Source organism: Syngnathoides biaculeatus, chromosome 5, assembly GCF_019802595.1.
Source record: "Syngnathoides biaculeatus isolate LvHL_M chromosome 5, ASM1980259v1, whole genome shotgun sequence".
NCBI classification, from domain to species: Eukaryota; Metazoa; Chordata; class Actinopteri; order Syngnathiformes; family Syngnathidae; genus Syngnathoides; species Syngnathoides biaculeatus.
Window position 1 is genome coordinate 18934104 of NC_084644.1, and position 23614 is coordinate 18957717.

Genomic DNA, 23614 nt, shown 5'->3' on the forward strand with positions numbered 1-23614 from the left:
ATGGAGTATTTCACACTTTAAGCATTCTTGATTTCTGATGATCTCAAGAAGAAAGCTTTTAAGGATGCTACTTGCTGGATTTATTACAATTATTTTCCTGTTATATTTTTCAAAGCAAATGCCTTGTTCTCGCTCAACTTGTGATAAAAGACGACACTTTAAACGGTGTGTTAAAAAGGATACTGTGCTGTCACTCAAACAATACAAGTTACACTGAACTGTTTTCTCTCTCTCTCTCTCTCTCTCTCTCTCTCTCTCTCTCTCTCTCTCTCTCTCTCAGTCTCTCTCTCTCACACACACACACACACACACATACAAACACACACACATACACACAAACAAAGCAGAAATCAGTTGAAGCAAAGCGCTGGCTGGCTCCTCCACCACGCTCATTTTTGCATTCTTCTTTTTTGGACAGGTCCGTCCCATTGAGAACTCTATTAAGCATCCCTCTCTGCAGGTAGTTCTGTTTGTGTCCCGGTTGCGGCTAGTCGACATGTGTTTACCGCGGCTCCTGCTGGGCCGGTAGACTCGTCGGAAACGTGTCCAGACCAAACCACACTAATGGGACAAAAGGACCCCTCATTGACAGGAGACGATTTGATTGACTACCGATGTAGACGCTCCCTTACGCTCCAGCTGTGGCCCCCATCAAGCCCACTCTTCCACCCCCCAACCCTTTTCCATCATGGCTCGGTTGAAGCATGTGAAGTGCTCATGTAGGCATTTTTTCTTTTATTTCTGGGAGAGCAGCAAAGCCACTGCCACATGCCTTAGTGTCCTCTCCAACATGGCTCCAGCCCTGCACCACATGGGCTGGCTGGCCATTCTGCGTTTGTGTTCGGGGGGTATGTGTGGGGGTGTATGGTGGATGCCAGCCTAATGCAAATGCTCGCCGTTTAAAAACTGGGAGCCTTTTTCTTGCCTTGTCTGTCCCCTTTGGAGAGGTGTACTTTTGGCCTTCTGGTGCTGGCATTAATTTTCTTACTCCCCAAAAGGACTGCGCCACAAAGATGCACCTGTCATCCACTTTGGAATTCAAGCATTATTGTTTCTGGTTGTGAAGATTGGAATTAACTTCTTGAATGTGTTAATTCATGTTGATTTGGGCTTTCAAATAACATTTACAACTGTTTATTTTCTATTCAAAAGCACAGCCATTTTAATATATTAGAATGTCCTTTATATCTGCCCCATTCTGTAATTCTACTGTACATATTGCTTGGTATGTGATCATTATAGTTCTCTATCAGTTTGTAGGGAAAGGAAATAATTTGGGGCTAAAAGGCCTAATTGCGTCCATCACAATGTGTCTCGGTAGCTGCTGTAATGGGGAGCGCAATCGGTGCCCTAGCTCATTGCCATTCAGTCGTCCTGGCAAGCCCCCACACTGCCCCAGGTATCACCGCGCGGCCATCTGGAGCCGACATCTGTCTCTCTATTGATCACAAGGGTTTAGCACTTGATCAAACAGACTGCGACAGGAAATTGCTCTTTTCCCCATAGAAAAGGCCAAACGCTTGTGTGAGGGTAATCGTCTGGAACTCTGATGCAGTAGCAGGGAGGTGGGCACGTGGGTGGGCACGGCCCCACCACGGCGGTGTTCGGATCTAATGCATCGTCGCTGACATCCTGGAGTATGTCTGCGTGCGTGTGTGTGTGTGTGTAAATATATATATATATATATATATATAAGATATATAAGAGCTCAGCTGTTAATGCGTTGGCCTCACAGTTCTGAGGACCCGGGTTCAATCCGAGCCCCACCTGTGTGGAGTTTGCATGTTCTCCCCTTCTCCCCGTGCCTGCATGGGTTTCCTCCCACATTACAAAGGCATGCAACATTAATTGGACGTTCTAAATACCCCCTAAGTGTGATTGTGAGTGTGGCTATTTGTCTCTATGTGGCCTGTGATTGACTGGCAACCAGTTCAGGGTGTACCCCGCCTCCTGCCCGTTGACAGTTGCGTTAAGCGTGAGGATAAGCGGCAAAAGAAAATGGATGGATGGATAAACACGCATGCACACACACACACACACACCACACACACACACACACACACACACACACACACACACACACACACACACACACAGAGATGCACATACCCATCCATTATCTGAGGCACTTATCCTCACAAGGGTCACGGGAGCCTATCCCAGCTATCTTTGGGTGCATGAGGCACTGAACTTGGTTGGCAGCCAATCTCAAGGTACATAGAAACGAACAAGTATCCGCACTCACAAACACACTTAAGGGAAATTTAGAGTTATCAATGAATGCATGTTTTGGGGATGTGGGAGGAAAATGGAGTTCCTAGAGAAAAACACACAGGGATGGGGAGAACATGGAAACCCCACACAGGCGGGCGCGGGATTTGAACCCCAGAACTCAGAACTGTGAGGCACACACTCTAACCAGTCGTCGTAACAACACACACACGCACATATATATGTGTGTATATAGAAATATATATATAGTTTTAATGAACAATTCAAAACACACCATATATTTTCCCAGAACTGTGAATTATTCATTCAGATAGTTACAATATCAAATTAAATGGAATAACAAAAATATACAGTTTTGAATTTTAGGTATCCACAGTAAGCATATTTTCACATGTAATCCTTATTGATGGAACAAATGTTGGTGGCCATTTGAAATACAGTACACTTCCTTTTGATAACGGTAAAATTACATATGTTGCCCTTCAAACTGTGACTACAAGTGCATCAATGATCCTAATTAATAATTAAACCCATTACAGGCTTGGCTTTGTCTGTAAAAATAGTAAATCCATGCAACGATCACAAGACTCTTAAATTTATATATATTAATTCATACCACAGAAATAATACCACCTATTTTTGAATTGTGTGAATGCAAAATCGCTGCCTTATTCTGGTACCTCTGCTCACACATCCCTCTGGTGCATTGCAACAACATAATGAGACTGTCTCCAGTGGCATCCGTTGTAGAGACCTTTGTAAAAGAACACCCTCTCCCAAAAAAAAAGGAAAATTTGAAGACACTAAGATAAATTTTCTTCATGGCAAAGGGAAAACTTGTTTTTATTTCACACCACCTATTGCTTGACATTTTGAACAGTTTTCAAAATAAGAATTTCTAAATGCCCCCCTCAGTTTTAAAACGCTAAATTGCCTGTATGTATGAATGTGAGTTTAATTGGTTGTTTTTTCTATGTGTGCCCTGCAAATGGCTGGTGACCAGTTCAAGGTGTACCCCGGCTATCGCCCAGAGTCAGCTGTGATAGGCTCCAGTGCATCCGTGACCCTCGTGAGGATAAGAAGTACGGAAAATAAAAAGGATGGGTTCCTAGCACTAGACTTCCCTGAAATCAAGCTAAATTTTTTGGTGTAGTGCCGTCGGAGTTCCACACACTATCGATGCCTGAATGTTTATCCCACTCAGTAGTGGCTCTCTGCGCTCCGGCATGCTTTCCAGGAATTCAGTATAACATCATGTTTAGCAAGTAGGCACCATTTCATACCGAAGGTGACATTTATTCAGCATTGTAGAACATATTTAATTGTTGCTGCATAAAGAAAGATATATTTCCTGTTGCCTACAGTGGTGGGATTGTCCTTTGGAATATGATGCAAATTTTGGATGAAGAAACTAATTCCTTCCTTGCACCTCTGAACGCCCCCTCCACCTCCTTCCCTCAATCCTCCGCCAGCCTCCATCCTCCCCAGACACGAGGATTCTGATTAATCGTGTGACCGCCCCTCGTTTTGCATTTTACACAATCTCGCAGCGCCACGGTAAGATGCGGGAGGTGTTTCGCCACTTTTGGCAAGCTGAAAAAATGTAGCCCAAGGAAGAACCAGTTGAAAGTGTAAGGGGAAAAAAAAATGTGACCAGGGGACGTGATAAAAAATTATCAGCGAGTGTGTTTTCCTGTTTGGTTTTAATCTACATTTAATTAAATTCTTATCTACTCTGTGCTTATGGCTGCATTTGAATGGCGAGGCTGCATTCATTATGAATGGTAAAATTGAACTTGCTACTTTGCGTGTGGCCCAATAAAGGAAGCGGGCCCTTCTTGCAGTGCATGCACAAACTCCGACAGACGTGTCGAAAAAAACAAGTCAATTAAGATCATTTTTTAAATGACTACAGTATCAAAACAAGAGGTGGGAGCATGCGCCATAATAGAATCCCAACAGGGGAGAGAACACATCTGACTACTGTTATTAAATATCCCACCGCCAACTATACGTATTAGCCTGTTTATGCAATGAGCTATGTTACTACACAATCAATTTTTTAAAGTGTCATGATAGTTCCTAATACATAGTAAAGGGGTCAACGATTACAGAGGTCACTGATAGGTCAATGGCAGAGGATATGTGCAACATAGTAAAAAGATACATTCTTGCAGACAAGAACATTCTCCTACATTCTGTAATGATATTGACAAAAGGCATCTTAGTACAGGCAGGAGGCACTTGGTGAGTTAAGAACAATATCTCGTAGGTAGCACCCCCCGAAAACCATTGAAAACCACCCCTGAGCTGATACAACAAAGTTGGGTGGCTGCAACAATCCCTAAATCTTCCCGTTTGCTTTTTCTGAGCAGTGTCGGGAGAGGAGAAGCTCCATGTTGCCTGCCCATGTTTACAGAGCTGTTCTCTTCTCTAGGCCTTACACATCCAACGGTGTCGACAACATTAGGGGCCCGCTTCTGCGTGGAGTTGTGAGTGTGTGTGTATGTGTTGGGGAGGGGCCATTGAGGATCGGCAGATGAATGACTTTGGTGCATCACAGAGGGATCACAGTAGATAATCGCTCCCGACTGCTGTGCTGCTGCTGCGCATGAATCTGGTCTTTAAAATAATGTTGGCTTTTCACATGTTATCTTCAGCATTTTATGTTCGCTGTTTAAATCTTAACGGGGACACAAGTGGCTCGGGTGAACAAATATGTCTGGAGTCGGGTGAAGCGGACTGGAAATGTCATCGTGAGGGGTTAAGATTAGCCATTGCTAGGCAGGGAGATGGAATGCTTCAAAATGAACAGCATTCATTGGCAGAACGTCGTATTTAACCTTAGCGGGCTGGATTTCCTTTAGAGGGAATGTAGCGTCATCAAACTGACCTCTCGTTATCCGCAGACATTAACTCAAACACAAGACAAATACAAAATCTCTCCGAGCAGATTTAAATACGCACCACTACTCAGACATGGACAGTGTGAGTACGGCGCGACATAAATTCCAATATCATAAATACTACTATCACACAAACAGCGAGGCCATAAAGTACTGCTGCCTGTGTCTGGGACTATAAACCTCTGGCGTTACTCACCGGGAATAAACACACATGCACAATTTACTGCGGTAGATCCCCTCTTTGTTTATCTTTTAAATAAGCACACTTTATCACCCCTCTGCATAAGCAAATTGCATGCAATGTGTGTTGTTTTAACATTTGATATGCTGTCCAGAAGATTCATTCCTCCACATGAATTCAATTGTCTTTGCAATGTCCCGCTGCCATAGGCATCAGGCCCCATCACCTGTTCGTTATCACTGGCCATCCTGTTTGGGAGCCCTTGAAACGGTGCCACTGCATTGACTCGCTGTTAACAGCAGCTTGACGGCAGCGGCGGTGGTGGCTGGAAATTACGCTAACAACTAATTAACATCATAAAGCACGTTTAAAGGGAAGGACGACACCTGCAACCTTCATTTGCACGTACTAAAATTATCTGTACTGTTATTTTGGCAGGTAACGTGGATTTAGAAAAAATATATATTATTATTATTTTTTCTGTCGAATTGCTGCCAAGAGGTGTCATTTAGTGTGTTGTGCAAAATGCGACAGGACGAAATAATAATAATTGTCAAAACAGGGAGCTGGCTAAATTCCTAAAGCTGTCCCCCCCTTGATTTTCCTTTACAAGAAGGTTTGCGTGAACCTTGAAAGAGTGCACAGCCATTTACTGGGCCTGAAATAACACATTCCATTTCTAATTTATATTTGAATATAAAATACTTCCAGGCATACAGCGGACATGGACTTCCAGTTACTGGTCCGAATAACAAAGTGCTGCCTGGCAATCCGAGACACTTTGCTGGCTGGCTGAACTAAGCTGGTTTAGAGTGACAAGAAGGAGGAAGCGTCCCTCTCTGGAGTTTTCCATGAGTCCCCCAAGCTCCTTGCCACTGAGCCTTGCAGCCCGAGAAGATGACCACGATATCGTTAAGAGTCCCCCGTTCTTTGAAAGTGTGTCTGAAGCAGCAGACAACCTTCGCGGGCAAGACGCTAATACACTCCCCGCTCATTACACAGCCACATTAATGGCTATACCAGTAATACCACTTTAATCTTCTCCAAATCATTATAAATGTCAAGTTGGGGCCAGGGACCTCCTATATGCACTACTCCAATGGCTGAGCCTGCTCGCCCTATTTGCTGAATTTTACCGTACGTTTGCTGCCAGATCCCCTGAAACCTTCCCTCCTTTTGTTTCAACACTCAATGCAACATTAACATAGCCTTTGAAATCGTCTCCATTCCCTTCCCCCCAAAAAGCCCCAAACAGCTAAATATGAGAACAGATGATACCAGTACACTTGTACATAGCCCACCCATAGCTCCCCCTTCTTTTCCTTTGGCTCCCTTAATGAGACGCAACATCCCTGTCTCACCACTGAAGGATCCAGACATTCTGTGTGATAGAGAGACTGCGGCTGTTTATTAATAATGAATTTGGGTGTTTGCATGTGGAATGTTATCAGCTCCCACCCAATCCCACCAATAGTTTGCCCTGATGGGGTAGCTGGGTTGCTCATTAGCAGAACATATTTAATCCAGAAGTTTCTTATCAAATGTCACACCTGCATCTCTAAATGGCATTTTCACATTCATTCGACTGTATTTGGGAGATGTGGCTCCAAGGTGCTTTGCAGAGATTAAGAAGGAGAGAGAGTGCAAGCTTATTTTATCATTTAGCGGGTCTGGAAGGAATCCAAGGAGTTTTTGTCTTGTTGTTGTAATTAGAAAGCCTTTTAAGTGATAACGCCTGCAACGGAATATGAATATGTAGCGATCAGGCCAGTCCCCCCCGTCTCACTTCTCTTCTCTTGGCTTTTTCTAAATTGTTGAATGCAGAGTTTTTGTTCTCTGTACACCAAGGATTAACTCAGAAGCTTCTGAAGTTGAATGAACAATTTGAAAGTACACACTTTTCGTGGGTCTCACCCTGACTTGTTTTGTTTGCCGCATGTGTGGGGATGGACATTGCTTAAGTGCCATTTTTGATCTTAAACCATCAGCAAAATGGATTTGGTACATTATGTTCTAGCTCCAAAATGACATTCACAATAACCAAACAAAGAGCTGTCATGATATAACACTGGTCTTTGATGAATAAAAGTCATTGTCTGGATGAACTGCAGAGATCTACAGCTGAGGTGGGAGAGTCATAGGACAACAATCAATCGTACAGTGCACAAAGCTGGCCTTTATGGAAGAGTGGCAAGAAGAAAGCCATTTCTCAAAGATATCCATAAAATGTCTCGTTTAAAGCCACAAACCACCTGGGAGACACACCAAACATGTGGAAGAAGGTGCTCTGGTCAGATGAAACCAAAATCAAACTTTTTGGCCATAATGCAAAATGATATGTTTAGTGTAAAAGCAACACAGCTCATCACCCTGAACACACCATCCCCACTGTCAAACATGGTGGTGGCAGCCTCATGGTTTCGGCCTGCTTTTCTTCATCAGGGACAGAGAAGATGGTTCAAATTGATGGGAAGATGAATGGAGCCAAATACAGGACCATTCTGGAAAAAATCTATTGGAGTCTGCAAAAGACCTTAAACTTTGACAGAGATTTATCTTCCAACAGGGGAATGATCCAAAACATAAATCCAAATCTACAATGGAAAGGTTCACAAATTAACGTATCCAGGTGTTAGAATGGCCAAGTCAAACTCCAGACCTGAATCCATTCGAGAATCTGTGGGCAGAGCTGAAGACTGCTGTTCACAAATGCTCTCCATCCAACCTCACTGAGCTCGAGCTGTTTTGCAAGGAAGAATGGGCAAGAATTTCAGTCTCTCGATGTGCAAAACTGATAGAGACATACCCAAGCGACTTGCAGATGTAATTCCAGCAAAAGGTGCTGCTACAAAGGATTAATGCAAGGGGGGCGAATAATATTGCACACCCCACTTTTCAGGATTTTATTTGTTTAAAAAGTTTAAAATATCCAATAAATTTCGTTCCACTTCACAATTGTGTCCGACTTGTTGTTGATTCTAGACAAAAATTTTTAATTTTATATCTTTATGTTTGAAGCCTGAAATGTGGCGAAAGATTGAAAAGTTCAAGGGTGCTGAATACAAGGCACTGTATATAGGGGTAAATAGAGGTAAAAAGGGGCATGCTTGTTTAAAAATGGGGTGAGCCGTGCCCCCCAGGCACCCCCATTTCCACCACCTGGAGTGTGCTTGAGGTTGAGATCACAAACTGATTACCAAACATTCTCCTTTAGATAATCTTTTTTTGGGGGGGATGATCTTAAACAGGCAATGCAGTGGAGTAACTGGTTACGGCATTGGCCTCACAACTGACGAGGGGGTTCAAATCCCGGCCCCGCCTGTGTGGAGTTTGCATGTTCTCCCCATGCCTGCATGGGTTTTTGACGGGCACTCCTGTTTCCTCCCACATCTCCAAAACATGCAACATTAATTGGACACTCTAAATTGCTCCTATGTGTGATTGTGAGTGTGACTGTTGTTTGTCTCCTCGCCCCCTGCGATTGGCTGGCAATCAGTTCAGGGTGGACCCCACCTCCCGCCTAAAGATAGCCAGATCAGGCTCGAGCACTCCTGTGACAATTGTGAGGATAAGTGGTTCATAAGATGGATGGATGGATGATCTTAAACAATAAAACAGGGAAGCTACTGTATTAAAAAAAAAAATAATAATTTGAGAAGGGTGCATACACTTTAGAGTACCTTTTCACAATGGTGTTGTTTCTTTTCAGTATAGAAAATAGAGAAAGTATTCAGTCTTTCTCTCAGCTGTCATACGTAGTACTAGCGTGTAACCAGAAATACAGCTCACCATCAGGCCAGATAAGTACAAAACTGAGAAGTATTGATCCAGTAATAGTGGTTCCCGCTTTGACTCTGACACCTTAACCCTGCAGACATAATGTCATAGCCTCTTATCCTTTCCTCTTAACACAACCTGCTTATCTGGCACAGGCTGTCACCTCTAGTAATACGCTTCTCAAAAGCTCCCCTAAATCACAGAAATCATTGCACTTTCAGACATTATTTATTTTTCTTCTTCTTAAAAGTGAATCATGATGTACAGTTCGGTTAAAGGTTGTTGCTTTGTCCCTGCTACCCTCCACACCGCCCTCTTCCATCCAGACCTTTAAGAACTTTCCGTCAAGGTAATTCCATTTTATAACCTTAGGAGAACTACTACACAGCAATTACTATGTTCGGTCTGTGTAATTGTGTCGGCTTACAGCGCATGACAAATATCGTCAAGCTAGACCCAGCACAGTGATCGCACCTGCACTCCGCTTTAGACATTTTCATTAATTGAAATCGTCACTGTGTAACCGTTCAGTACTACACTCTGGCAGGTATGAATGAAGGCTGCAAGAGCTTAATTACTCTGCAGCTAAATATGCATTGTCGAAACTCCAAATGTCAAGCTTTATATCTGCCACAAATCACTAGTTTAATAAAGTGGGAGTGATAATTAGTGAGCACCAAAGCATCAAAATATTAATGAAAACCACAAGCATGAATCTAAACATTCATGTCAAATACAAAAGGCTGTAAATGATCAGATAAGTTGCAAAGTTTCTGAGAGCAGCCAAGCCATTGCTTACGTTGATATTCTATGCAAATTGTGTTTATTATCTTGGAGGTGGTACAGATCCTGCCTCTGTTTGGCTGATGCAGCCCACAGCAACTTCCAAGCAAAGTTTGAGCACAAGGGGTTCTAATTAGCTCTCTGAGGGCTGCAGTTCGTGGTGCACCTTTCACAACTGCCGTTGGGAAGTTGGAAACTAAACTTGGAGGCCTCCATATGTTGCCCGGGAGGGTTTGGAGACAGAGATTGTGTGCATTCTGAGACACTTTCGAAAAGCAAGACTGAGTGTTTTCATAACAATCAAATGTCTAAGATTCCAGGTTGTTAGCTGCAATTAAAAAAAAAAAAAAAAGTAGACCTGATTGTGGACATTCAGCTCAAAACCTGCTGACCTTCAAAAATTTGATTCCTTCTAAATGTCATGATTTGTTTTTGTTGACTGGGTTTTCATCTAGATTTAATTTGTTTCATGTTTTTTAAAGTTTTCCCATGTAATATTTTGTCTGCTTGTTGGCTTTTCATCCCCACCTTATGTTAGGCATGGATCAGAATAGAAGACAAATCTGGTATTTCACGACTGCACAGTCAGTGTTAGCACTAATGTTTATAAATATCTCAACATTCTGTCAAATCATGCTCAAAAGCTCTGGTAAACAGTACGAGTGAATAAATGTTATCAACGCCGACCATGTACAATATGTTGACAACGGCAAAGACAGGAGATGAAGTAAACGTTTCTTTCGGCTTGTCCCGTTAGGGGTCGCCACAGCATGACATCTCAGAATAACGCTCATATTTGTTTGCCAGAGTTTTTATGACAGATGCCATTCCTGACACAACCCCTCTTGGGGAGAAAGTATTGCTCCGAGTGAGGATCAAACTCACGACCTTCAGATTATGAGATTGATGCGCTGTTTACTGTGCTATCAAGGCACAAAGGCAGGAGATTAAGTGCTGATCACAATCACAATCCTATTGGTTGATGCCCAGGTGTGCTATTGGAGAGTTGATATTTCACATGTATGTACGATTTGACAAAATGATCTGGAAATGGCCCACGATAGCAAAACAGGCCAATGTCAGGGCTAAAATCTTGTTGTCTCATCCATGTATTGACCAATCAGCTCCTTCCTGTCTTGCCCATTTGTGCCTCGTTGTCTAATCAATTTATTTTTAGGAGTATTTAGTTCTGTGTGTTTGTCCAGTTGGTTTGGATAATTTTTTCCCTAGTCATGTTACTAGTATAGTCAAGTTTCTTGTTGTGATGAGTATTTTGTTTCTTTGTGTTTCTTTGTTACTTTGAATCTGGATTTTTCGTTGGGGGACTTTATTACTTCAGTTATTTAGATTTCTCCACATTCTTTGTTTGGATTTTGGATAATAAATCCATCAAGTGAGAGTTATCCTGCCTTGCCTCTTTGCCTTCCTGTGCTGGGGTCCTCATCTATTTCCCCATCACCACTAAGCCATGACACTAGAGTGTAATGTACGAGATATAAAATTGTTCTATGGACGAGAATGCACACCTACGGTATGTAGTTACAGTATGTATCCTTGTATACAGGGTATGCATCAATATGTATAGTTCCTAACAATCTTTAATGTTGCAATTTGAGTGTAATGAGAATGTGCAATTAATTACTGCAACCAGCATATCACAGCAGTTACAAAAAAAGTTCACATTTAGAAATTTAGTTCATTATTCTGGTTTCAGAAGATCAAACCTAGAAAGATATTTACTCTAAAGTTTAATGACAGGGGGCATAACAAAGTGTATAGTCGACTCATTAGCGAAGTTGCACCCACATTGCTGATAGTTGTCCTTAAATTACTCATACAATTAGTGAATCATTAAATGGTCATTGAATGTTTTCTTTTTTTAGACTGATTAATGCAATTATTGTTTCAGCACCACACCGTCTCACTACAGTGGTGCAAGTCCAAGCCAATTAAAGATGAACACAATGTTTTTACAACGATTTACAATCCTGATCTTCATGAGCCTGCATTTCACTATTTTGCTCTTTCTCTTTTTTTCCTTTATAATTTCCATCACAGTGTAGCACTTCCCCTCTTCTGTCATCATATTAAATTTTGCTTTTGACCCTGGAGCTGCCAAAATATGATCTGCCTCATTAACTAACGTGTCGCTTGCTCTCCTCTTCAACTTATTGTCTCTTGTGCACTATGCAATCTTTCATCTTAAGCTTGGAGTAATTTAGGGCAACAATCACTGCGTTCATGCCATTAGAGACAAATGAAGCAGTTAACCATAAAAGAGCGTGAAGCTGTTATCTGCTCCGGAATTTTACCAGTGAGGACAGATTGTTGCGAACCAGTGCAAAGATGGAACCTTATTACTGAATCACTGCCTTCGACTCTCTATCCTCATGCCTCATGGAAGACCAGATGGAAAAATATTCACGGAGACATTATTCTTTGTACAAATACTACAGATAACATAGGGGCCACTGAAATCTATTTACTTTTAATTTACACATTCAATTGGGACATTTTATACAATTTTAACAGAGCCTACAAACATTATTGGACAAATGACAGTCTTGAGTAAATAGGAGGAAGGATAGGGTGGTTATGGTGAGAAGCTCAGTCATCCGGGAGGGGCTCAACGTTGATCTGCTGCTCTTATTCTTATTGTATTGAGAGGAGCCAGAGGTGGCTCAGGCATCTGATTCAGATGCCTCCCGGGTGCATCCCTGGTGAGGTGTTCCGGGCACATCCTACTAGAAAGAGAACCTGGGGACAACCCAGGACACGCTGGAGAGACTATGTCTCTCGGCTGGCCTGGGAATGCCTCGGGATCACCTTGGAAGAGCTGGAAAAGATGTATCTATGTATGGATAGGATGGTTGTCTGGATAAGAAAATATTTATGGTTTTAGTATAGGTTCAAACGGCTGTAAATCTGTGTCCTCTGGTGGCTAGCAAGTTTCTTTTGTTCTCAGATTGGCTGTCTTCTCTATAAAGTATTCGGTCATGGCATCACAGTTCCCCATACAACATTAGATTTTCCAGCAAAGAATCACGCATTGCATTCGCAACATGCCAAAGTGCCGTCCTTGCTATCGGTAGACGACAACATCGCGGATTGGAGGTCTCCTGAATCCAGGCTGTTGCTGGGGCTAAGGGAGCTCTTGTAATGTGCACAACAGAATCCATGGAGCAGGCATAAGGGAATAAGTTGGAAGGGGAAGAAGACAGAGAACAAACCTGGCAGCCATGTTGAGGCCATGCCAGTGCTGCCTGCGCCACACAGTGTGGCAGAGGGGCAGTGCCAGAAAATGTGGCAAGAGTAGGAAAGATCAAACAACAAGGGCTGCAGATCTCCACCAATCTGCTCTGTATTAATGCCAGAGCCAAGGAGCAGCTGAACCAGACGTGATTCTCAATGTGTGTGTCTGTATGACCATTTGCGGCTCACTGGATCAAATTAACAATGGCCTGGTGACACAATAGACTCCTCAAAACTGTTAAATGGAAGGAAATTTTCATTCTCAGCGTCTGAAACTTGAGAATAATAGTTGTTGAGCTAAGTTTGCAAAGTTTCCTTCCTTAATGATTTATTTGTAATATGACAATCGTGTTATTTTACATTTCGCATGTATGCCTGGATGGGGAAATGTGGTAGTACGGACATCGTCGTCACCTCCAGCAGGTTGTGTCCTGCTCCAAAAATCATGTTCCATATACAGTAAATGCAATCGAGCAAGCAGACGGAAAATGAGCTCATTGCTGCCATCCAGACAGATGGTCAAATTTATCAATATGCTTTCCAAAATTATGTGCAAATCACATGGTCTAGGAATCTGTCTGCTTGTCTATAACTGTCTATCTATGCTCCCATATCATTACAGTCGTCTTTATCGGTGTATTCGGAGAGGAAAAGAAGATGAAGAAGGCAGAATCCATTTGGGTGTTGTTGACTTGGATGAAGGGCCAGAGAGAGCATTTGAAGTTGAAGTTGGCATGACATGGCAAAGTGCGTGGTAGCTGTACATGGTATTGCATTCCTATAGGGTGCGAGTAGCTGGGACAAGTCAAGAGCCTGTATGATGAATGATCTGCTGTTTGGAGTAAATCTACAGAAGACAGTTTGTAATGCCGTGCCCTTTGGAAAACGCGGGAGGAGGGTCAATGTTTGAGGAGCAGATGCTGCACATGCTGAATCTCCCATTGGCTCGTGTACTTTGGGGTATGACACCGAGCGTCTTATGACAATATTAAGCCCGTATCCCTCCTTGGCTTTTTTAATAGAATCTTGAACTACGGGCTGATAATGGTATCTCTGCTGATATAAGTCTTTCTGCAGCAAAGCGAGAAAGGCCCGCTGTGATGGAAAAAAATCTCTGCTCAAAATCTTTTCAGAAGAAAATTGCGTGATTCCTCTCGTCGTATTCACAATGTGAGATAAAATTGCAGTAGTTGGGAGCATGACTATCTTGTCATGTAAATAATTCAACAGAGGACTCCTCCATCTTTTGTGTAAAAAAATGCACTTCTGTGGGACCAAAATCTAGATTTTTGAGACACTTATTTTAAAAGTAATAGAAAATGGAAAATCAGTAGCACATGAATCACAATATTTGTGGGTATTTTTAAGAAAGTGCTGGCAGCTCACTTCATTCTGCAGTGATTAGAAATTATTTCCAGTCATTAAAACAAATGAAAAAAAATATGATTACTGGAGTGAAAGTGGTACTGCAGATGGCAGAACAGTCTGATTCTGGGCTGAGCCATGCACACAGTGGCCAGAAAAATGCATGCATACATTTGGAAGCTGCACTGCATAATGATCACAACTAAAGTCCACTGAGGGGGCTCGGCCCCCTCTGTGAAGACACTGGCTCGCTCTTTGTGCATTGCTCGAGCAATTATGCCCACCTCTAAGCTTTCATATGGGGACGGGTGGGGGGTGTCTTGCGAAAAAGTCATTTTGGCGCTGAACTCTTCAGTTACAGTCATGCTCTGTACCGCCGCAAATTAGAACTCTCCAGTAGCCTATGTAAATATGGTGCCTACACGGCTGCGCTTTAATGAGCCATGATATGAAAAACATCGACGACCAATGGAAAATAACTGCTCACTTAAAGGTGGGGTGAATCTGACAGGTGACTGGTAGAGGCAGGTTGAAGACTGGGTTGAGTGCCAGGGATGAGCAGACTACATCTGTCATATAGGAATAATCTTGGCCTCCATTCTCCAAAACGCTTATCCTGACCAGTTTTCCAGCATTTTCAAAAATTCTGGCTGGAAGGGAGGAAACCATTTTGATTTTTTTTTTTTTTTTACTCGTGTGAGCTGCAGTTTGGTGCATTGAAAGGAGCTAGCTATATGTCAAGCTTCAAATACCTCTGATTGTCAGAACCATAAAAATCATGGACACACAACCAACCTCAATCCTCCAAAAGCTTACACTGATTTTGTGATCAGGGCATCTGCATTTCTTTTTTCCAGAAGACGTGCACATAAGAGCTGAAGAAGGGTTTTGGAAAAAGCGGGACAGAGAACATCCCCACAGGCTGATTAATTTGAAACTTTCAGAGGAAAATCAAAGCATTTGCAACATCAGTTTATCCATAGTCAAGATTCTCTGACAGACACAGAATTTTGCTGAATTTGTTCAATGAGTGCTGGTGGCATGTCAAATTTCATGATGGATACATATAAGGCCATGTTTAAAACCGGCAGGAAAAAAATAATACTTTCAACATATATATATTCAATGACATTGTGGCAACCACATAATTGCCTGTTCATACATTCAAGTGTGTTGTTTAGAAACATCCTCTGGATCTAAGTACGAACCTCTAATTGGATAAATCCCCGTGTATGTATTACATTAATGAGGTTGATCATGTTTATTGTTAAGATTAGGGGTTTATTTGTGCTCACATGTGAATTACAACAAAGATGCGATTGGACTCTTAGTGAGAGGAGTCTAATTTAAAATGTCACACTTACAAATGTGAACAAAGAGCAAACAAATGTGCGCATTTACAATCTGCAGGGTAGTTTATTGCTGTTAAGTTTGCAAATCCATGCTAATTTTGTTTCTAAGACAACACAGTCTGCGATAAATGGTCGAAACTGGCTTCCTGGCTGGTGAGCGCCACTGTAGTCTGGCCATCTGACAGACTAGGGACGAAACAGAGGAACACGACAATGGGGTGCCTCTCGAATTTAGACTAAGTTGAGATTCATCATTTGGCTGAACACACTCTCCAGTGAACTATCAGCAGAGCAGTACCTTTGTTTCTCTTTGCAAGCTGTCATTTGGTTATTGTGTTCGCCCCTGTGTCCTAAAATCATACAACTAAAGTGAAAAAACCAACAAACAAACAAACAAAAAAAACCCCAGAAACAATAATAATAATTAAAAAGGGAAAATATCTACATGCATTACTTTATCGAAAATGATTGGTGGAATAGTCAGTCAAAGGTGTAGCTTTTTGGAGTTTTAGAGCGTGTGATTCAACCCTGATTACAATATTAGACAGACAGATAACAAATAACAGTAAAAGGTGTCAAATTACAGTGGACTTGCTGGAGGAGACCCATTTTAGTGTGAGACAATCCAGTGAACCTAGCAGTTTAGGTTACTTTGTAAACTTTCATTGAGCTAAATGATGGCGACAATCCAAGTTAACTTTTTTATTTCATGGACCAACGACCTCACTTCTCCTACTGTCTATAGTTTCCTCAGCAACAAAACACTGCTGATAATTCAATAGTCGAAAGGCGATCGAATTTCTGGATTTTGGACCTGAAGCAGTAAGAGAAAATAGATTTATCCAGAAGCATGACTAACATTACGCCAGGTTGCATAGCGTGAACAGCAAATTGAGAAAAATAACATTTCTGGCGATTCCATCCGTGCTGTGACTTCACTGCATTGATGTCGGAGGGGTGGGGGTGGGGGTGGGGACAACCTTCATGGTAGCTGCTATGAGAAGATGCTGATAAATCTGTCTGACCAGTTTGGGTTTCTCTCTGTTCTGCTCTTCCAGCTCAGATAGCGGAGACACTTTACAAGAAGCCATCTCTCGCCCTGGCAACTTTGTGTGACCTTGTGGGGCTGAATTAGACTGTAAAATTGATTCAGCTCCTGTAATAAAAGAGCATACACATTATCAGCATTCTAATTATAATTAATACAAGCACCAGCAGAAGACCCGTTATTTATGATAGTGGCTCATAGTAAGCAAACAATAATAATAATCAGCTGCGTATTTTTATTGATATGATGATGAACGACTTTCTTTCTTGCACACAAAATGAAAGGATGTGGCCAATCACATGAGCACTGCTTCTTTCATTGCCACATTCTTTCAGCCCACCTCTTCTCTTGCCCCCCTCCCTTCCTTCTTTCATTAACATCACAGTAAGTCCCTGACACCAAACCTCATTACAGAGCGCTACAACACTCTTGGGTCAGGTGACACCAAGAGCTAACTTACATGGCAGGGAGTGAAATCACAAGTAAAAAAAAAAACAAACCCAGTTTGGGACTTCATATGGTTGTCAAAACAATTTGTTTTACATTGATATCAGAAGCCTGTTTTTTTTTTCAAATCTCTGATACTAGAACCCAAAATGAATAATTTTTTAAAGGAAAAATCAAAGGAAATAAATAAACGAGTAATACATTAATAAAGACAACCAATAAGTGATAATATTCCTACCAGTTCAGTTACTGGAAGTGTAAGGGTGTGAAAAAACTGTTTAAAAGACAGCTCAGACATTTTAGTCAGTTAAAGAGAATTTTCACAAAATAAAAACAAATACTTTGGGAGGTTATAAGAGATCAATCAGTGTGTAACATATCGAATAACTACTGCATCTAATTTATCAAGCATAAAAGACTATGCTGCATCACAGTCAATATGTAAAACAAAAGGACTGTAACCTTTATGCGGTATCTTGGTTATCATTTATAATTAGGCATTTATGTAGCTTATGCCATTTCCCCTGTTTGATAATTATAGTCCACCCTGCCTAATTTTCAAGAGTCCCCACCACCCCCCAAAAATGCTTATTTGTGCCTATCTTCCTTATTAATTCTCCTCACAAATCCTTGATTATTTTCCAATTCTATCCTCTGATATCTTTGGCTGTGTTTGTTTGACTCGCTCCGCCACTGAGCAGTCTGCCTTCCCTCTCAATCGCCTGTTTTGTTTCCCATTTTAATGAACAGTTGGATTCTTTTATTTCTCTACAAGTGCTGGATTTGCCTTATCACCCTCTGTCCCTTTGAGGGTTGCCAATTGGTTTTATCCAGGGTTGTATCATTTCTTCGGCTTCCTCTTTTTTTTCCCACAAAGAGAAAGAACCACTTCGTCAACATGCCTCTCTGGAGCCAAAGATTAAAAACCCCAACATCACCTACCTTCCAGCGCTACTCCCAACTGGTTTGTGTAAAACTCAATTAAACTTGTCCCCACTGAATTTCACATTACAGTACATAAAAAGGAAATTCTTCAAGCATGATGACAAAGCCCCGACGTAGCTTCAGAGCAGCTATTGAGGAGCCCCACAAAATGTTGGACTCTTCGGGGTTTTAGCCTCATGCTTAAAGGCGCTTGACAATAAACAAAGAAAAGGGTTCAGGAGTAAAAACAACAACAAAAACTGTGATTTATTTATGCATTTTGCAGACACTGTGAAGTCCAAACCTGTGCTGGATGGGGTCCATACAAGCAACAAGGTTTCAGTCTTATCAATTAGCTCCCCCTAGTACCTTTTCATGTTTAAAGGTAAACAGTCTTAACAGTAACCAAGGCAAGCATAATGGTGATTGTCAAGCATGTGACATCTTTGTGAAATGCAGATTTTAATCTTGAGGGATTTGTAGATGTGTGATCTCTCTCTCAGAGCCTCTTTGAGTCAATAACAAATGACTCCTCTCTGCCTGTGTATCGTTTGCCTGGGTGAAAAGGCAGTGTTCAGTCAAGCATCGCCGGTCGATGTGCGCGTTAACTTAATTTATATGTGATCATGTGCTTTTGACGACATGACAGTCGACCTGAGAATCTGAGATCGAGGAGGATGGCGGGCTTTGGGTTGTGTCTCTTAAAAGAGTGGGAAAGAACAAACACGGTGAGAGTTTTTGCTCTAATGCAGAACAGGACGAAAAAATAGGACTTGGCTTCGCTTCAGCCAGGTCTGCTTTACAAGATGACAATCCTTCCCTCCCCCTCACTCCTTTCCTTGTTCTTCCCACACGCCTGTCTCTCCCCAACAGCACAAGAATTTAAGGCTAGCTTTGAAGCCTCTCGGTGTTCTTCAACATTGTAAAATGTGCATGTTCTCGTCAGGCTGTCAGCCCCAGGAAGGTGTTTTCGTGCTGAGATTAGTGGACAAGGTGCAGTCTGTGTTTTTGGCCAAACATGCCCATGCTTTGACACAAGGGGGGACTCTGACTCTAACTGGGCAACGCACCAAGATCACTCCCTCTTGTCTCCTCTTCTTCTTCCTCTTCAATCCTCTCCAACACATGACATGTGTCCATGCCACAGATCTGCACTGGAAGATACAACCAGTTCAAGGTCAGGGCAAATCCCCATTGTGGGGAAGAGAGAGACGAGCGTATGTAGACCCTTCTTTTCCTTTTATAATGATGAACAATGTAAAAGTTCCATTTCCTGAAATGCTTTGCATATTTCATGGTGTTGTAATGTCGCTGCTATAAAGTGAATTAGACAGAGTTGGGCACTCTGTATGTGTTCACTTTCTTGTTCAGGGGACTTTATTTGTTCGGCTTTAAACCTCATGTAATATTCATATTTTGGATTTCACAGGACAATAACCAGTGATGAACAAGAGTGATTACACATCGCTGGAGTCTATTTCACTGTAATATAGCAACAGAGGGAAAGCAGGACGCAGACACTCTGGAACCATTATTTCCCCAATGACTGGAATCCCAGGCTATCTAGTATTTCAATTATTTCACATGGAAATATGCCTAAAATGCTATCATGTGTCCACATGAAATTTACTACATTTGTAGTTCCAGGGTTTCGGTAAAAACTTCCCTGCAGGATTTCACCAACATATTCATACCAAATGGAGTTCTGAATCCAGGTGAGCTAAAAAAGGAGGGAAGAAGGGGCACTGTAATTATTTGGCACTTACAATGTCCTACACTTCAGACTTGGGAGTATGGTGAGCAGAAAATCTGTTTACTATGGTGCTGAGTTCCTCTCTCTTCTGTGCGGATGAAGCGTTTGAATAATTCATACAGAGTGCCATCGGCATATGCAAAGGAAAAGTGTCTCAAGAATATCTCGCCAAAGATGGCATTCTCCATTATGTGCTTGCTGTGCCCACCTGACATAATGTAATTGGATAAAAGTCAGATGGTGAATGTTGAGAAGCTAAAGAAGCCAAAGAGTCCGGGCGATGTGCTAATTAAATCAAACGTAGCTAAAGGAAAATAATTTACTGTTTCTCTTTATTGTGTATATCTGCAACACCTCATTACATTTTTTTGTGCCGCGAAAAGAAATTGTGAAAGAGATCCATTTCTAACTTTGTGTTCAATATGCAGGACCTCTCCCAACTATAAGAATGCATAAAAAGTGGATCTTGAATTAGAACGCTATTATTCTGGTTGGGTTCAGCGATGATGTTTTTGTTGTCATTGTACTCCTAGTGACAACTTGTCTCACCGGGATGTGGCTGACTGAAACAGTGTGACATGTGCTTTCCATATCAAAACGGCGGTGCCTTTCATTTAGATGCTTCTTCTTCTCAAGAAAACATTTGTATTGACAGGTAAACCCCTGGAGATTACACACGATGGTCTAATTAGTCAGCCCCTGCGTTTCAGTATTTACACATCCCAGCCAATGGGTGTAAGGAAGAGGAGCCATGCAAACAAAGCCAACACTGGAGAGAGGGAGAGGCAACGGTGATGGATGTGTCGGCCACGTAGCTGTAGAGAGCAGTCGGAAGGTTGCTTAATTCCTGACATGAAATATTACCTGCAGCCCTGGAGTGAACAGACCTGCGTCGACGGCAAGAGAAGAATAGCCTCTATCGCTCCGCAAGAGGAAACAAACAAACAAACAAACAAGCAAATAAACAAACCCTTGGCCTGACAAAAGAAGTGCAAATGATAAGTTAGCGCACGTTTTATCCTCTTCTGTGTCTCACTCAATCATGTTTTCTTGCCTTTGGCCTCAGTTTCACCTTGTTACATCTACGCCGTTCTATTAAAGGTAATGGTTGCCAACTTCCCGTAGGCATTCTTTTTAAAATTTGTCACTCTTTCAAGAAAAAGCAGAGTAAGGGAGTCTATGATAAATCTTATTTTTGCCAGCTAAGGGCGTCTATCCCCTGAACAGAATAAAATTCTGTCCAAAACACTGCTGCACGCATTAGGTAGCTTTGGGTTTAAGCCTTGTCCGCCGTGATCAAACCAGGATTTATGAAGCATCATAACTTCCGACAACATCCAGCGGCTTATTAATTTTATATATTTCTGTCCATTCCCTGATATTCCGAGCCTTGACAGTCACTCAAGATAAGCCAAAAGCGTTCTGACAGGATGGAGTGTGTATATATTTTTCACTGCTCTGCCACTACCCTCCATTTGAATAGCTTTAGAAAGAAAGAAAGAAACCTGAGCTGCAATTTGTCTGTTGCTTTTGTCTTCACTTGCAACCTTCCCACTTGTATATTCTGCTGTGGCACACAATTTGACCAACAATTTGGGGACATGGAAGGAAGTTGAGATGTTTACAGTATTTGTTTATATCTATATTATGTGTATGTAAATTATTAATAATAGAACTTTATTTGTACAGCATCTTTAAAAACACATTTATAAAAGTATTTTGACAGACCAAGAACATGAAACATAAACAAAAAACCCTTAAGGTACAAATGTTGCAATCATTTAACAATAACAACAGCGATGACGGTGAAGCCCGAGGGAGTGCAGCAAACCAACAAGCCAAACACATCAAGAGGGTTGATCTGGAATGATAAAACTATCCTAACGGAAATACATTTTAAAACACCACAAAACCTTAAAAAATGAGGTACACTAAAAAAGAAAGAATCAGAATAAAAATGATACAAGTTATTATAGTGTAGTGCAAAGACTAAGCTAACTCTATGGGTTGATGCCATGATGGTTGAAACAAAATTTCAGCAAGTTTGGGTTCAAACTGTCATGTCATCAACTACTAGTTATGCTAGTAATTGAAGCAAACACAGAGAGTCTGCTAATCTGCATTTGGGGTACCTATAATTCTAATTTCAGTTGACAGCAGAGGGCGATATTTCCCAGCATGGCAGCTCCCTCATATTGAAGAATTTTTCTGTTGAACTCTTATTCCATGAATGTCATATTAATCAGAATAGTACGTTTTGATTGGTGCTGGCACATAGTTACCACAAAACAACAACATAAAATGGGGGCTTGGTTCTCGTTTAAAAAGATGGCGTCCCCAAATGGAGGACCCGAAGGCCACAAGCATGTGATGCTCTTCCGATTCTACAGCCCTCACATATCGTGCCCTCCTAACTCCTTGGCCAAATGATCTGTAAGTATGGCTTCCATACCAGCTAAATAACTGGCCCGCAGTGGCTATCACACCCAGCAGTCTCTGACAAAGACCCTGGCCAGCCATGGTGACTGAAGCAAGCAGTGGTGAGGAAGCAAGCAGGATGTAATCTCTAGGAGCTGTTGATAAAGGGAAACGCACAGGGTGAGGGTCAAAGGGATTAAAATGGTGGAGGTGCCGGGCATAAGAAGGAGAGGGGCTGTGCAATCGTAGTGGGAGCAGCGGCGAGCCACCCCATAACAGTGAGTAGTGTGGAGATTACAGGGGAAATGGTGCAAGGGGGATTCCTGTGAGGATATGGAAAGAAATAACTCTATATGGCATTGGAACACAGCATTAGTAGGCGCCATTCAACACTATGCGGGCTTAGTATTCTCAGGGCATCAGGCAGTCATGCATTCCTGGTCAGGTGACGCACGGATGCTGCAGGTGACAAGTAAAAGCAAAACTGTGCTTGTAACAGCAAAGGAAGTTCTTCTGATTGGAGACACACTCGTGGGCTTTGTTTCAGCGCTTGCTCCCTGCGTGACTGTGATTGTCTAAATATTGTCCTGAATAGAAATTACATTTTACACTAAGAGGGCCGACCACGCTGCGTGAAATCGAGCGGGGGGTGTCTGCGCTTTTAACCGAGCCCTTCATGCCTATGCAACGCTCATGTGGTTTGGATAAAGTTCCTTCAACAAAACACGCCATTTGCCTCTCTGTGAAAATAGGGCAGATATGAGGCTGAAAACTATCTCCAGCAGACCCAAATACTGTACCCAGGTCTTCCATTTCACAGTCAGTGGAAGACCGGAGTTCATAACTCTTACATAATTTTTCTTTCAAGAAGCTTTCCAAAGTTACCTTTCAAATCGAATAGACTGTTTCTAGCATCCTAGTATTCTGGCCAGTGGAGCGATGAAAGATTGGTGACTCGTCACTGCTCCAGGGAGCACAAATGACAGGGTTAAGAGAAAGACTGCATCAGTACCCCACCATCTCCCTTTTTACCTCCACACTTTTTTTTCTTTCTTTTGTCCGTCCCATCCTCCCTCTGTCTCTCTGGCTTCCCTCGGGCCTCCAAGATGGATGGCCCCGTCTGACCGGGGCGACACTGATGTCTGCTCTTCCACACTTCTCTCCCTACAGCACGCC

General features: G+C 42.1%; 1 protein-coding gene across 2 annotated transcripts in view; it reads right to left on the minus strand.

Annotated features, from left to right (window-relative positions):
• zfpm2a (zinc finger protein, FOG family member 2a) overlaps positions 1–23614 on the minus strand; it is a 145711-nt gene that overhangs the window by 13442 nt on the left and 108655 nt on the right. The window contains exon 1 of one of the 2 annotated variants that reach the window (XM_061820569.1): positions 19338–19477. The exons of the other annotated variant lie outside the window; for it this stretch is intronic. Within the exon in view, the coding sequence (XP_061676553.1) occupies positions 19338–19407 (70 nt within the window). The 5' untranslated portion in view covers positions 19408–19477. Of the gene's footprint in view, positions 1–19337; positions 19478–23614 lie in introns of those variants that run through there. 2 annotated transcript variants of the gene reach the window in all.